General features: G+C 46.6%; 3 protein-coding genes across 4 annotated transcripts in view; 1 reads left to right on the forward strand and 2 right to left on the reverse strand.

The window, feature by feature from the left end:
• Positions 1 to 16,002, reverse strand: part of LOC116966134 (hepatic lectin-like) — a 335,697-nt gene that overhangs the window by 154,981 nt on the left and 164,714 nt on the right. The window lies entirely within an intron of this gene.
• Positions 1 to 16,002, reverse strand: part of LOC116966131 (hepatic lectin-like) — a 227,156-nt gene that overhangs the window by 91,114 nt on the left and 120,040 nt on the right. The gene's annotated exons all lie outside the window — the stretch shown is intronic.
• The window catches only part of LOC116966132 (hepatic lectin-like), a 30,283-nt gene that overhangs the window by 521 nt on the left and 13,760 nt on the right, over positions 1 to 16,002 (forward strand). For both annotated transcript variants that reach the window (XM_033012323.1, XM_033012322.1), the window contains exons 2-6: positions 530 to 649; positions 8,655 to 8,726; positions 11,889 to 11,960; positions 12,808 to 12,959; positions 15,197 to 15,306. In XM_033012323.1, the coding sequence (XP_032868214.1) occupies positions 530 to 649; positions 8,655 to 8,726; positions 11,889 to 11,960; positions 12,808 to 12,959; positions 15,197 to 15,306 (526 nt within the window). The remainder of the gene's footprint in view (positions 1 to 529; positions 650 to 8,654; positions 8,727 to 11,888; positions 11,961 to 12,807; positions 12,960 to 15,196; positions 15,307 to 16,002) is intronic.

Raw genomic sequence — 16,002 nt, forward strand, 5'->3', positions numbered from 1 at the left:
CGGAAACCTCTGGAGACTTTGCGCCCCACCCAAGGTTTCCGTGCGGTTCCCGGAGGTTGCAGGTGTTTGCCGGAAGTTGCAGGTAGTGGAGGCAGGTAGGGAGACTGACAAAAACCTCCGGGAACCGCACGGAAACCTTTAACGGGGCTCAAAGTATCCAGAGGTTTCCGTTCAGGTTTCCTAAGTGGGACAGGGGCATAAACTCAGCGGGACAGGCAGCATCTTTGGAGAGAAGGAATGGGCGACGTTCCGGGTCGAGACCCTTCTTCAGACTCGACCCGGAACGTCGCCCATTCCTTCTCTCCAAAGATGCTGCCTGTCCCGCTGAGTTACTCCAGCATTTTGGGTCTAACTTCGATTTAAACCAGCATCTGCAGTTCTTTCCTACACAGCCATGATGCAATGACGGAGTAGACATGGTGGGTCGAATGGCCTAATTCTGCGCCTTGATCTTGTGAATTTATGAGACTGCGCCGTTGAACGAGTCGTTATTTTGGTTTCACTGATGACCTCCACTTTCACTTTGCAGGACTTCGACTCCAACGACGAGATCCTGCTCGAAGAAATGTCTCACCGCTGATCATCTACGTTCTTCTGGGCCTCTGCATCATGCTGTCCTCTCTGGCACTTGTTATGGCGCTAATACTGAGTGAGTTTAAACATTGAAACATTGTTCCGTAATGTCAACCTTGTGGCGCCATCTGGTGGCCGAGCCACTTTGGTCTCCAACCTTCGTTTGTCGAGCTCGAACTCTCGCGTGAACTGGCGTTCAACCAATCAACGCAGTCAATTGTGTAAAGATTGTCGTGAGCTGCACCCGTCACGTGACCAACCACACAGAGCTAGACTTCACTTGGCAGCCATCGCTTTTGTACTAATATTCAACTGTGTGCTTAAATATTAAACGGGTGTTCATACGGCACGTGAACCTCTTCAATGTTTAACAGTTTAAGGATAAGGGGAAAATCTTTTAGGACTGAGATGAGAAATACATTTTTTACACAGAGAGTGGTGAATCTGTGGAATTCTCTGCCACAGAATGTAGTTGAGGCCAGTTCATTGGCTATATTTAAGAGGGAGTTAGATATGGCCCTTGTGGCTTAAGTGATCAGGGGGTATGGAGAGAAGGCAGGTACGGGATACTGAGTTGGATGATCAGCCATGATCAAATTGAATGGCGGTGCAGGCTCGAAGGGCCGATTGGCCTACTCCTGCACCTATTTTCTATGTTTCAATGTTTCTATGTTAAAATATAACTGGAGATGTTGAACGCATGCAGTTAGTCAAGCAGCATCTGTGCACAGAGAAACAGCTAATGTTTCAAGTCTGAGATCGGTCGTTAGGACTGAGAAAGAAAGAAAACAAGTTAGCAACGAATGCGAGGGAGGACAAATGGTGAAAGAAATAGAATTTCCGGAATGCTTTGAAATAACGTCGCCATTAAATGCGGGGCTAGCTTCTACAGAGGCCCGAGAGCCGTTGGAGAGGTCGCAGAGGGAGGAGCTACACCCGAGCGGTAGGATTTAAAGAGGAGCGCGGGGCTTGCTTCTACAGAGGCCCGAGAGCCGTTGGAGAGGTCGCAGAGGGAGGAGCTACACCCGAGCGGTAGGATTTAAAGAGGAGCGCGGGGCTTGCTTCTACAGAGGCCCGAGAGCCGTTGGAGAGGTCGCAGAGGGAGGAGCGGCTGAAATCTGCAACGTTCCAAGTCCACTTCAAAAACAAGTGAGTTTGAGGAAGCCGCTGATTGGTGGAAGCAGACAAGAGGGAGCAGCTGATTGGGAGTCAGATCCCTGCTGATTGTACTGTATTGTAGCAGTTTGTTTTGTATTGTATCCTAGGTAAGGGGAGTATGAGTGCCAGGGCAGTTTACTGTTCTGGATGTCAGATGTGGGAAGTCATGGAGTCTGATAGCCCTCCAGACGTCCACATCTGTGCCAGGTGTATCGAGATGGGGCTCCTAAGGGACCGTATTAGGAACCTGGAGCAGCAGCTCGATGACCTCCGTCTGGTCAGGGAGAGCGAGGAAGTCATTGATAGGAGTTACAGGGAGGTGGTCACTCCAAGACCACAGGAGGCAGGCAAGTGGATCACGGTTGGGAGAGGCAAGGGGCACAGGCAGGGACTAGAGAGTACCCCGGTGGCTTTACACCTTGACAATAAGTACTCCTGTTTGAGCACTGTTGGGGGGGACAGCCTACCTGGGGGTAGCGACAGCGGCCGGGCCTCCGGTACAGAGACCGGTCCTGTTGCTCAGAAGGGTAAGGAAAAGAAGAGGAGAGCAATACTAATAGAGGACTCTATAGTTAGGGGTCAGACAGGCGATTCTGTGGACGCAGTCGGGAGACCCGGATGGTAGTTTGCCTCCCTGGTGCCAGGGTCTGTGATGTGTCTCAACGTGTCCAAGATATCCTGAAAGGGGAGGGAGAGGAGCCCGAGGTCGTGGTACATATAGGTACCAATGTCATAGGTAAAAAAAGAGAAGAGGTCCTGAAAGGAGAATTTAGGGAGTTAGGAGGGGAGTTAAAGAGTAGGACAGCAAAGGTAACAATCTCGGGATTACTGCCTGTGCCACGCGATAGTGAGAGTAGGAATGGAGCAAGGTGGAGGATAATTGCGTGGCTGAAGGACTGGTGCGGAGGGCAGGGATTCAAATTTCTGGATCATTGGGACCTCTTTTGTGGAAGGTGCGACCTGTACAAAAAGGATGGGTTGCACTTGAACCTGAGGGGGAACGATATCCTGGCGGGGAGATCTGCAAAGGCTACTGGGGAGACTTTAAACTAGAATGGTTGGGGGGAGGGACTCAAATAGAGAAAGCTATTAGACAGTGTGTGAGGCAGGAGGTAGAGAAGGAAAGCATTCAGACCCAACATGTAGGGGGGAAAGAAGAAAACAATAATAAACAGAGAATAAGAGGTGGTGGGGTTCTTAAATGGGTGAGCAGAGAAACAGAGGGGTGTAAAATGCTGTCGGAAGCAATAGGTAGCAAGGTGAAAAGGAAAAGTGGCAGGCAGACAAATCCAGGGCAAAAATCAAAAAGGGCCACTTTTCAACATAATTGTATAAGGGGTAAGAGCGTTGTAAAAACAAGCCTGAAGGCTTTGTGTCTCAATGCAAGGAGCATACGTAATAAGGTGGATGAGTTGAACGTGCAGATAGCTATTAATGATTATGATATAGCCGGGATCACGGAGACATGGCTCCAGGGTGACCAAGGCTGGGAGCTGAACATCCAGGGATATTCAATATTCAGGAGGGATAGAGAGAAAGGAAAAGGTGGTGGAGTAGCGTTGCTGGTTAGAGAGGAGATTTACGCAGTGGAAAGGAAGGACATTAGCTTGGAGGATGTGGAATCGGTATGGGTAGAACTGCGAAACACTAAGGGGCAGAAAACGCTGGTGGGTGTTGTGTACAGGCCACCTAGCAGTAGTAGTGAAGTTGGGGATGGCATCAAACAGGAAATTAGAAATGCGTGCAACAAAGGCAAAACAGTTATAATGGGTGACTTCAATCTACATATAGATTGGGTGAATCAAATTGGCAGGGGTGCTGAGGAAGAGGATTTCTTGGAATGTATGCGGGATAGTTATCTAAACCAACATGTAGAGGAACCAACGAGAGAGCAGGCTATTCTAGACTGGGTATTGAGTAATGAGGAAGGGTTAGTTAGCAGTCTTGTTGTGCGTGCCCCATTGGGCAAGAGTGACCATAATATGGTTGAGTTCTTCATTAGGATGGAGAGTGACATTGTTAATTCAGAAACAACGGTTCTGAACTTAAAGAAAGGTAACTTTGAGGGTATGAAACGTGAATTGGCCAAGATTGACTGGCAATTAGTTCTAAAAGGGTTGACGGTGGATATGCAATGGAAGGCATTTAAAGACTGCATGGATGAACGACAAAGATTGTTCATCCCAGTTTGGCAAAAGAATAAATCAGGGAAGGTAGTGCATCCGTGGATAACAAGAGAAATCAGGGATGGTATCAAAGCAAAAGATGATGCGTACAAATTAGCCAGAAAAAGCAGCATACCAGAGGACTGGGAGAAATTCAGAGACCAGCAGAGGAGGGCAAAGGGCTTAATTAGGAAAGGGAAAATAGATCATGAAAGAAAACTGGCAGGGAACATAAAAACTGACTGCAAAAGTTTTTATAGATATGTGAAGAGAAAGAGATTAGTTAAAACAAATGTAGGTCCCTTGCAGTCAGAAACAGGTGAGTTGATCATGGGAAACAAGGATATGGCGGACCAATTGAATAACTACTTTGGTTCCGTCTTCACTAAGGAAGACATAAATAATCTGCCGGAAATAGCAGGTAGAGGAACTGAGTGAAATCCAGGTTAGTCGGGAAGTAGTGTTGGGTAAATTGAATGGATTAACGGCCGATAAATCACCAGGGCCAGATAGGCTGCATCCCAGAGTACTTAAGGAAGTAGCTCCAGAAATAGTGGATGCATTAGTGATAATTTTTCAAAACTCTTTAGATTCTGGAGTAGTTTCTGAGGATTGGAGGGTAGCAAACGATACCCCACTTTTTAAGAAGGGAGGGAGAGAGAAAACGGGGAATTACAGACCAGTTAGTCTAACATCGGTAGTGGGGAAACTGCTAGAGTCAGTTATTAAAAATGGGATAGCAGCACATTTGGAAAGTGGTGAAATCATTGGACAAAGTCAGCATGGATTTACGAAAGGTAAATCATGTCTGACGAATCTTATAGAATTTTTCGAGGATGTAACTAGTAGAGTGGATAGAGGAGAACCAGTGGATGTGTTGTATCTGGACTTTCAGAAGGCTTTCGACAAGGTCCCACATAAGAGATTAGTATACAAACTTAAAGCACACGGTATTGGGGGTTCAGTATTGATGTGGATAGAGAACTGGCTGGCAAACAGGAAGCAAAGAGTAGGAGTAAACGGGTCCTTTTCACAATGGCAGGCAGTGACTAGTGGGGTACCGCAAGGCTAAGTGCTGGGACCCCAGCTATTTACAATTTATATTAATGATCTGGATGAGGGAATTGAAGGCAACATCTCCAAGTTTGCGGATGACACTAAGCTGGGGGGCAGTGTTAGCTGTGAGGAGGATGCTAGGAGACTGCAAGGTGACTTGGATAGGCTGGGTGAGTGGGCAAATGTTTGGCAGATGCAGTATAATGTGGATAAATGTGAGGTTATCCACTTTGGTGGCAAAAACAGGAAAGCAGACTATTATCTAAATGGTGGCCGATTAGGAAAAGGGGAGATGCAGCGAGACCTGGGTGTCATGGTGCACCAGTCATTGAAAGTAGGCATTCAGGTGCAGCAGGCAGTGAAGAAAGCGAATGGTATGTTAGCTTTCATAGCAAAAGGATTTGAGTATAGGAGCAGGGAGGTTCTACTGCAGTTGTACAGGGTCTTGGTGAGACCACACCTGGAGTATTGCGTACAGTTTTGGTCTCCAAATCTGAGGAAGGACATTATAGCCATAGAGGGAGTGCAGAGAAGGTTCACCAGACTGATTCCTGGGATGGCAGGACTTTCATATGAAGAAAGACTGGATAGACTTGACATACTCGCTAGAATTTAGGAGATTGAGAGGGGATCTTATAGAAACGTACAAAATTCTTATGGGGTTAGACAGGCTAGATGCAGGAAGATTGTTCCCGATGTTGGGGAAGTCCAGGACAAGCGGTCACAGCTTAAGGATAAGGGGGAAATCCTTTAGGACCGAGATGAGAAGAAACTTTTTCACACAGAGAGTGGTGAATCTCTGGAACTCTCTGCCGCAGAGGGTAGTTGAGGCCAGTTCATTGGCTATATTTAAGAGGGAGTTAGATGTGGCCCTTGTGGCTAAAGGGATCAGGGGGTATGGAGAGAAGGCAGGTACGGCATACTGAGTTGGATGATCAGCCATGATCATATTGAATGGCGGTGCAGGCTCGAAGGGCCGAATGGCCTACTCCTGCACCTATTTTCTATGTATCTATGTATCTATATCTGTGCACCCTGTTGCTAAATCTGTGACTTCTATTTTTTTTTTCTTAGACTCACATCGTATTTCCTGTATGCGTATGTGTAGCTTTTTAAAAATGATGTTTCATTAGCTAATTGAGGATAATGCATGAATCCGCCAACATTCATTTGAGAGTAATTTTAATTCATACTTGAGGAGGAACGCTAGCCGTGATAAACGTGGACGGTGTGTGTGAACAGTAACACAATATCAATTGAAATTTGGCTTTGTTCATAGCTTGGGCCACAGGTCTTTTTCACTACTGGTTGCTCATTATACTTTCAATTCCGGATTCGGCATCTTGTGGCCATAGAAAGCACGCTAAAGTGACAATCCCAGTATTTAAAGGGCCTGTCCACGAAGTTGGAGCAGCTGAATTTGGAGAAGTGAAAATTCCTGAAGGGTTTTAAGATATTCCGGAGCTCTGTCTCTGTTTATTGGTGCCACCAGTGATGTTCTTTAGTTGCGTGTGAGGAACCGGCTGGGTCAACACGTCCCAGGAATGGCAGGAGGGTGCACAAGCCAAGAATTAAGGAAGGGGACGTGAGATTATCCCAAAATGTTATCACATAGCGGTATGACACAGTGTGTAGGTTAACGGCATCGCCAGTTTAGTCTAGGATAGTTAACACAGTTAGCAAGAAGCAGCTTTCTCTTCCCTCTATCTGTTGAAATTGTGTTTGGCTTGGTTTAGTTCACGTATCGTATTATCTGAAGAAGGGTCTCGACCAGAAACGTCGTCCGTTCCTTCTCTCCAGAGATGCTACCTCACCCGCTGAGTTATTCCAGCATTTTGGATCTACCTTCGATTTAAACCAGCATCTCCAGTTCTTTCTTACACGTATTATGTGGTTTGATTGGATAGCAAGCAACAGTTTCCCACTGTATTTCGGTACAGATGATAGTAATATACTTAAACCTACATCTAATCAGTAATTCTGCTGAACGCGTGTAACGCGCGCACCTTCCCTCCGCCTCCTCGGGGTATCCCCTCATTCAACAGAGACAGCGTAATTGGATGTGGATCCAGCATCTGCATCTGCACTACCTCTGATGCCCAAATCCTATCTGTCCATCAAACATTGCCACTTGCATCGTCCCCAGGCAACTTCATGCCGTTGGGCAAAACACAAAGTGCTGGAGTAACTCAGCACGTCAGGCAGCATTTGTGGAAGGAATAGCTGGGCAACATGTCGGGTCGGGGCACTTCTTCAGCCTTCATGTAATTGGAGGTTCCTGCAAGTTGCGCCACTAGTTGCTTCTTTCCTTCAATTCATCTATATATTTAGATGAATTAAGATGAAAGTTTAGATGAATTAAGATTAATTACCGGCTGGTTATTTTTATTTTGGGTATAGGAAATCCTGACACAATTTAGAGGGGAAAACAGAAACCTACATTTATATTAAACGGGGGGCAATCAAAAACAGCGGTGCCGAAAAGTACCTGACCTCACCGAAAGGCAGTCCTCTGCAGGTCCTCTCTCTGGGTTGACCCAAGAAGCTGATGCAATAGCCACTGGGAAATTCCCCCTCCTCTGACGTTGAGCGCCGATACACAGAGCCACAGACTGTTCTAATGTGCTTGGGCGATCTCCAGAGTTTAGAACCTATATTCAAAGCTTCAGAGAATGGGACATAAACTTCGACGACAACGAATATCAAGCCCTTGCGGACTTTGACAACAGCTGACCAGAGAATGTCTATGCGCGAATCAGTCCACGTTTCTCCAATTATTCAGACATTCCTTTCTCAGTAATAGATCCCAATTTCTGCCGAACCATAGTATTTTTTTCCAACATGGTTGCTGAAATTCTAATTTCCCTTCCTCGTCTGATCTCACCCTTCTCCTCTAAAACTGTATTGACCATTCGACTGTGTATATCGTCTTGATGTTTCTACAAACGACATCAAGATTCTTTTATAGAGTATATTATTTTTTGAATCATCAATAAATGTGGCACGTGCTCTCTGCAAGATAAAAGGGATATTATAAACCATGAATAATGGATGATATGGACCAGCTTGGACAAACTAGGGGTTGAGAAAATCCTAACTAAAGCTTCCTCTTTCTGCATTCTCTGCCCCAGAATAATGGGCCGTGGAATGTGGTGCAGGAGAATGCTGTCCAGCATGTGAGCACCAGTGAAAGGGTCCAGGAGGAGGTTTACAAGAATTATCCCAGGAATGAGGAGGTTAACCTATGATGTGCATTTATCGGCACTGGTCCTTTAGAAGAATGAGGAGAGATCTCATTGAAACATACTGAATAGTGAAAGGCTTGGATAGAGTGGATGTGGGGAGGATGTTTCCACTAGTGGGAGAGTCTAGGACCAGAGCTCATAGCATCAGAATTAAAGGCCGCCCATTCAGGAAGGAGATGAGAAGTTTCTTTAGTCAGAGGGTGGTGAATCTGTGGAATTCATTGCGATAGGAGGCTGTGTAGGTCAAGCCGGTGGAAATTGGTAAGGCGGAGATAGATTATTGATTAGTACAGGTGTCAGATATCATGGTGGGTGGGGGGGGGGGGGCAGGAGAATGGGGGTGAGGAGGGAGATATAGATCAACCATTATTAAATGGCGGAGTAGACTTGATGGGCCGAATGATCTAATTTTACTCCTGCACACGATCTCTTGACCAAATCGATGTTTCCATTCTAGTGACACAGACGAGGGAAATTAAGAGGTCAGATGCTGATTTTCAGATGGAAATTTACCAATGGAAGAGCAATGGTGAGTGTGATGATGCAACCTAATGGATCCAGCTGCACCAGTCCCACCTACCTGCATTTGCCTCATTTCCCTCGAAATCCTGTCCTATCCACGTACCTGTCAAACTGTTTCTTAAACGTCGGGAAAGCCCCGGCCTCAATTACATCCTCGTTTTAAAACGTTTCCTCTGGCCTTAAACTCGTCCACTTTATCCAAGCTCTTTATGAATATATAGGCCCCTACAGTCATTTCCCAGACTCCTACACTACTACTGCCTATTATGCCTCTTGGCATGCAGGGCAGCAACGAAGGTCCTCCACTCAGCAGTGTTGATTCCTTCAGTAGCTGTGTCAGTAACATATTTGTTTTACGAGACAGGTTTTTTAGCCCTGTGCTCAACCTCCAACATGGAGGACCAGTGGATCGCTCTTCGTCTCGCCTCTACCCTTCGACCTGTCCAGCATGGGAGACCCTAAGAGGAGACGAATCTCCCACTGGCGTAGCTCTAGGGGTCACTGAGACACACAAGCTCCCCGACCACGACAAGGTTGCAATCCTACACTGCAGACCAAAGAAAATCCAGCCTATCCAACTTCTCCGGATAGGTCGAACCATTCATATCTGGTAACATCTTCGCAAATATTTACGATTCATTTACAGTTTTATGACATTCTCCCTAAGCCGGGATGACCAGACTGTACACATTGTCCGAACTGTCCGAATGTGGCTTTACCAACGTTTTGTGTGGTTGTAACATTACGCCATAACTCCTGAACCCAATACCCTAACCACTCAAGGCAAGAAACACCAAACGCCTTGTTCAACATCCCTGTCCAATGGAGTGAAATTACGTACATGCACCTGAGGACCCCGTTTTAAAAACTCCCCAGGGCGCTAATGTTTACTGTGTTGGCCATGTCCTGTTTAGCTTTACGAAACCACAGCACCGCAGAGCTTTGTGAAATAATCTCCATCGCTCTTCCCTCGGCCCATTGGTGCAGTGGGCCCACATCCTGTTGTAATCATAGATAACTTTGCTCACTGCACTGTTCACTATACCATCAATTACACAGTGTCGTTAGCAAAGCTAACAATCGTGCTAGGTACTATGTAAATGTGGGGCGACACAGTGACCAGCTGAAACAGCTGCGGCCTCGCAGTTGCACAGCCCCGGGTTGGACCCTGTCCTTGGACGCTGTCTATAGGGAGTTTGCAGCTTGTCCCTGTGACCGCATGGGTTTCGTTGGGTGCTCAAATTTCCTCCCACATCCCAAAGAAATGCGGGAATAGAGGTTAGTTTGCCTCTGCACACTGCTGCTAGTGCAGGGAGTGGATGAGGAAGTGGGATACCATAGAACTAGTGTGAATGGGTGATCAATGGCCGGCTTTAACTCGGTGGGTAGAAGGGCCTGCTTCCACGTTGTTTTTCTACATAATAAAAATAAATATCCAAAAGCAGCAGTGCACCCAATATGGATCTGGGTTGTATTCATCCTATTAGAAGCTTCGTCCAAATATCAACCCTCTATCATCACCCGCAATATCACACTTTCAACCCAACTTTGCAGCCAAGTATTTAACTCGCCTTGCAGCCCATGTCCTCTCGCTTTTTAGACGAGGAGAGCAGGACATTGTTGATCCCGCCCAGCTCCCCGGGCTCTGGGCACTTAATTTGGGGTGAGCATTCAATTTCTCCCCTCACTTCCCCTGACTTTCAAAAGAGTGGAACGATTTCCCTAAGGTGCCAGCCATCCCGGGAGAGGTGGGCAGTAGGTGAGGGGGTGGAGAGCATTATTTTGTGGAGAACAGGTGCGGGAATTGCAGTGGCATAGATCTCCTTGAGTTTGATGGTCCGTTTCAACCCGTTATGAAATCGTTATGGGGATAGAAACATAGAAACATAGAAAATAGGTGCAGGAGTAGGCCATTCGGCCCTTCGAGCCTGCAGCGCCATTCGATATGATCACGGCTGATCATCCAATTCAGTATCCCATCCATGCCTTCTCTCCATACCCCCTGATCCCTTTAGCCACAAGGGCCACATCTAACTCCCTATTAAATATAACCAATGAACTGGCCTCAACTACCTTCTGTGGCAGAGAATTCCAAAGATTCACCACTCTGTTATAAAAATGATTTTCTCATCTCGGTCCTAAAATACTTCCCTCTTATCCTTAAACCGTGACCCCTAGTTCTGGACTTCCCCAACATCGGGAATAATCTTCCTGCATTTGGCCTGTCCAACCCCTTAAGAATTTTGTAAGATTCTATAAGATCCCCCCTCAAACTTCGGAATTCTAGCGTGTACAAGCCGAGTCTATCCAGACTTTCTTCATATGAAAGTCCTGCCATCCCAGGAATCAGTCTGGTGAACCTTCTCTGTACGGAAGAATGTATTTCCTCAGATTAGGAGACCAATCTGAGGGGTGCTTGGAGACAACGCCCACAGTCCCAGGCAACTGGCTAATAAGTATCAGGAATGATCAGGCAGAATATCATGAAGAAACGCTTGGAATGAACCACACTGCTCGCTGAGCGCCGATCAGATCAATTTAATGTCAATCCACCTCGTCCAAGATATGCCCTCCTCTGTCTGCGCAGTCTCCTGTTCCCTTTTCCGACTTACCCAGGTCCTGCTTGAATGCACCATTCAACCTGAATCCACTGCTACCCAATATTACAAACACGAACATTTCGCGGCACAAAAAGAAATTGCACTCATGTGACTTAATACGTTTCCTTACCTGAATGTTTCATATCTGCCGCCGTTAGTTTAGTTTAGTTAGCGAATGTGTGATTATGTTCCATTCTGTTTGTAGTTTGTTTGTAGGGTTTTTTTACACAATCCGCGAGCATTGCCACTTTTCATTTCACTGCACATCTCGTGTAAACTTGAATAAACTTGACTTGACTTAAGTTTAGTTAGTTTAACTTAGTTTAGTTTAGTTTCGTTTAGTTTAGTTTAGTTTAGTTTAGTTTAGTTTAGTTTAGTTTAGTTTAGTTTAGAAAAACAGTGTTTGTATTTTTTCTATCCATATGACCGGGGAGCTTATTGTTCACTAACTACATATTAATAATTCCCTGCAAACTTAATATGTGATATTTAATGGCAGGATTTTCGGCGGAGGAGGAGTTTTATTGAGAAAAGGGATCCGCATGATCTAAACTGTTGTCTCTCTCCAGTTACAGGAACCTTTGAGAATGCAGCCAGCTCACTCTCCGATCTTCAAGCTGAGATTTCACTGCTGAGGGCGAGTAAGTATGGCGATCACTAGAGGGACAGCTCGTCTAGCATGAATCATTCGCAATATGAATGGTTTAGTTTAGATTAGATTCGCTTAGTTTAGTTTAGTTTATTGTCACGTATAGCAAGGTGCAGTGAAATAGCTTTTGTTGCGTTCTAACCAGTCAGCGTAAAGACAACACATGATAGAATCGAGGCATCCGCAGTGTACATATATATGATACAGGGAATAGCGTTTAGCTCAAGATAAAATCTAGTAAAGTCCGATTAAAAAATGTCCGAGGGTCTCCAATGAGGTGGGCAGTAGGTCAGGGCCGCTCTCTAGTTATTGTTAGGATGGTTCAGTTACCTGCTTATAGCTGAGAAGAAACACTCCCTAAAGCTAGAGGTGCGCGTTTTCACATTCCTGTACCTCTTGTCCGATGGTGACGGGAGAAGAAGGAGTAACCGGGGAGAGACTGGTCCTTGATTATGCTGCTGGCCTTGCCGAACCAACGAGAAGTGTAGATGGAGTCATAGAAACATAGAAACATAGAAATGGAAGGGAGGTCTGGGCTGCGTCCACCATCGTGTGTCCGCAGGGGGAACCGAAGGGTGGTTTAGGTTAAAGGAAACAGAGATCGGACGGTGTGTGGCCAGTGATGAGTTGTGTTTCAAGGAAAAATATGTTTAGAATGTTTTTTTTCTGCGTGTGGACCCCGATGCTGTTCAGTCGTCACTGGCGTGTGGGGGCTTAATCGGCAGTATGAAACAATATATAAGCATATTCCATGTGCAAAATCTGAGTGAGCAGTGAGAATTGCGAGACGTGTGTGTCGTGGCCCAGTGTTTCTGATTTGAGTTTAAATGTCTTCACAGGTGCGTCCATTTTCCACGCTTTCGACCAATGGAGATTCTTCAATCAACGACTTTATTACTTCTCATCAAATGACTGGACATGGGATGAAGCTCAAAAATACTGTGTCGCGAGAAACTCTGAATTCGCGATCATTAACAGTAACGAGGAACAGGTAAGAACCATTTGATGATTACGTTCGCCTACATCTGGATAGGAAAGGTTTAAAGGAATACTCGACCCAGTGCAGACCCGTTGGGTCTGTTCCCGCAACGCAAGGAGGGGGGGGGGGGGGGGGGGGGGGGGGGGGGGGGGGGAGGCCTGACGTCATCGCGCAACTCCACGCGTTAGGCGTACGCCGTCAAGACGCTGCGTACGACGTCAATGCGCCTGCACAGAGGACGGCGAAAAGCAGCGGGGGAACAGCCGACCTTTGGCTTGGGCCAACGTGACAGCGCTGGGCCTGGGGGGGGGGGGGGAGGGGGGATGATAGCTGGGCGGCAGCAGCCGCTGGGATAAATGTCGGCGTTTTTGGAGGAGAGCCTGGCGGCAGCAGCCGTTATGGTGGCTGGCCAGCAGGAGGCGAAAAAAATGAGTGAGTGGTGGGTGGTGGTGGGGGGGGGGGGGGGGGGGGGGGGGGGTGGGGGGGGGGGGGGGTACATGTGTACATAAAAACGACGACATTTAATGAGGAGTGGATTTGCGAATGTAAAAGTGAAATGGCTAGCAAAATGGAAAATAACTCGGTGTTTTTGCGTGTGGTTTTGGCGGACCAACGAATCAATGGCCGAAAATCTAATCTGAAAATCTAATCTGACACACACCCACAAACAAACAAACACACACACACTCAGTTTTAAAAGTATATAGATAGATGGGTCAATACTGGGGAAATCAGCCCAGCCTAGAAGGGCGTCTCGGTCGGCATGGACACATTTGACCCAAGTGCCCGTTTCCGTGCTGTATGCTCCTGTGACACTTCGACTCTAGCATTTCTGTCTCACTGAGTCATATCAGTTCATTCTGTCCGACAAATAACGAGAAGAAATTTGCAGTCGGGGAACGAAGGGTTGTGGAGAGCGAACGGGGAGGAGGTAACTGAACAGGTGGGGGTATTGGAGAATGGAGACGGGCAATAGACAATAAACAATTGACAATAGGTGCAGGAGCAGGCCATTTGGCCCTTCGAGCCAGCACCGCCATTCAATGTGATCATGCCTGATCATCCCCAATCAGTAACCCAGTTCCTGCCTTCTCCACATATCCCTTGATAGGGCTATTTTTAAGAGCCCTATCTAGCTCTCTCATGAAAGCATCAAGAGAACTTGCCTCCGTTGCCCGTTCCTCGTTCTCCGACCAGTCTGACTCTCCCCGATTACATTTTATTCCATTTACTTCGTTGTCGCCTTCTCCCAGCTGACAATGATCTCCGACATTTTCGTTGTTCTGCATCTCTTTTGATGTCTCATTTTTACACCTCACTCTCCCTTATCTCTGCGTCTTCCTCTCCCCTGACTCTCAGTCTGAAGAATGGTCTCGACCCGAAACATCACCCATTCCGACTGTCCAGAGATGCTGCCTGTCCCGCTGGGTGACTCCAGCATTTTGTGTCTATCTTCGGTGTAAACCAGCAACTGCATTTCCTTAGATAGACACAAAATGCTGGTGTAACTCAGCGGGACAGGCGGCATCTCTGTAAGAAGGAATGGGTGATGTTTCGGGTCGAGACCATTCTTCAGACTGATGAATTCTTCAGCCGGTGCTTCCTACACAGATTAACTTTTACGCCGTCTGAGGCACGAAATCTCTTTGTATGTAATATTCAAATATCCTCAAAATGGGGAGTAAATGTTGAATCAATTTAACTTACCACAGTGAGTAGGAGGATGTGAAAAGTCAATATCTCCCAGCATTACATTCTGTCAACAACGTCAGCAGTTGAATAAATGTGGAGGAAAGGGGGGGGGGGGTTTAATCTACGGGCGAAGAGCCAACAGGGGTTGGGAAAACGGCAGGTGATCAACAACAGGCCCGATCTCCGATACGAAGACGGCAGAAAACCCCCACCTTACTTATTCCTTCATTGCTCCTCACCTCCGACAAGGATGGTGGAATAAGAGAGAACGTTGGAGAATAAAGCAGTTACGTGAAGGGTTAAGAGTGGAGGAGTGGGAGTGGGAGCGATCTGGTCAGTCTGTGATTTATACCTTCATGATGGAGGATTTCTGATGGATTAGACACTGGGAACAGTCTATGGTAATTCCATGTAATTTCATATAACCGGACATCCAAATCTGCCAATGTACCGGTGGAATACAGGTGGGTGTCACATTGATGGCGCAAATACACCTTTGTCCGTGTCACTAACGCGATGACATCTGTTCACGTGGGCTACTGTTATTTATCGGGCAGGGTTATATCCGGAGTAACACAAATGTGGACACTTGGATAGGACTCCATGACTCTGCTGTCGAAGTAAACTGGCGCTGGGTAGACGGCACGGATTACGACACAAATGTCAAGTGAGTGGCGCTTTGAATCCCACGGTGAGGTACTTGCACTCGTGGTCCTTCAGGTCTGCTTGTATCTTATTTTTATTTCAGAATAATGTGCAGTATTTACAAGGTTGCCCTGCGCCGCTGACCCTCAGTTTCCAAGAAATTCCATATTTTTGTTCCGGAGAGAAAATTTACATGAAGTGTTGGAGTAACTCAGCAGGCCGGGCTGTATCTCTGGAGATCATGGATAGGTGACGTTTCGGGTCGAGATCCTACTTTTGACAGAAGAAGAAGAGTTCCCAAAATTTCCAAAGTTTGGACATTAGGAACAGAGTGGAAATGTAAGGTTAGCGGGAGGGCAACACGAGAAATACTGCACAAAACATTAAGGCCGGTACGGAGGCTCAGCGGTTGAGATACAACGACAGATATCCAGTTTCGATCCTAACTACGGGTGCTGTCTGTAGGGAATTTGAACGTTCTCCCCGTGACCTGCGTGGGTGTTCCCGGGTTCTCCGGTTTACTCCCACACTCCCGTACAGTGTTAAGTAGGCTAATTGGCTTGGTAAAATTGTAAATTGTCCCTCGTGTGTGTATATAGTGTTAATGTGTGTTAAGGTCGAAAGGGCTTTTGTCACATTGACCTCCATGAGTCAGAGTATTGAGTTTTGACGTTGGGAGATCGTGTTATAAGGTTATATGTCAAAGGTGATGGGAGCA

The sequence above is a fragment of the Amblyraja radiata genome, chromosome 35 (assembly GCF_010909765.2).
Source record: "Amblyraja radiata isolate CabotCenter1 chromosome 35, sAmbRad1.1.pri, whole genome shotgun sequence".
NCBI lineage: Eukaryota > Metazoa > Chordata > Chondrichthyes > Rajiformes > Rajidae > Amblyraja > Amblyraja radiata.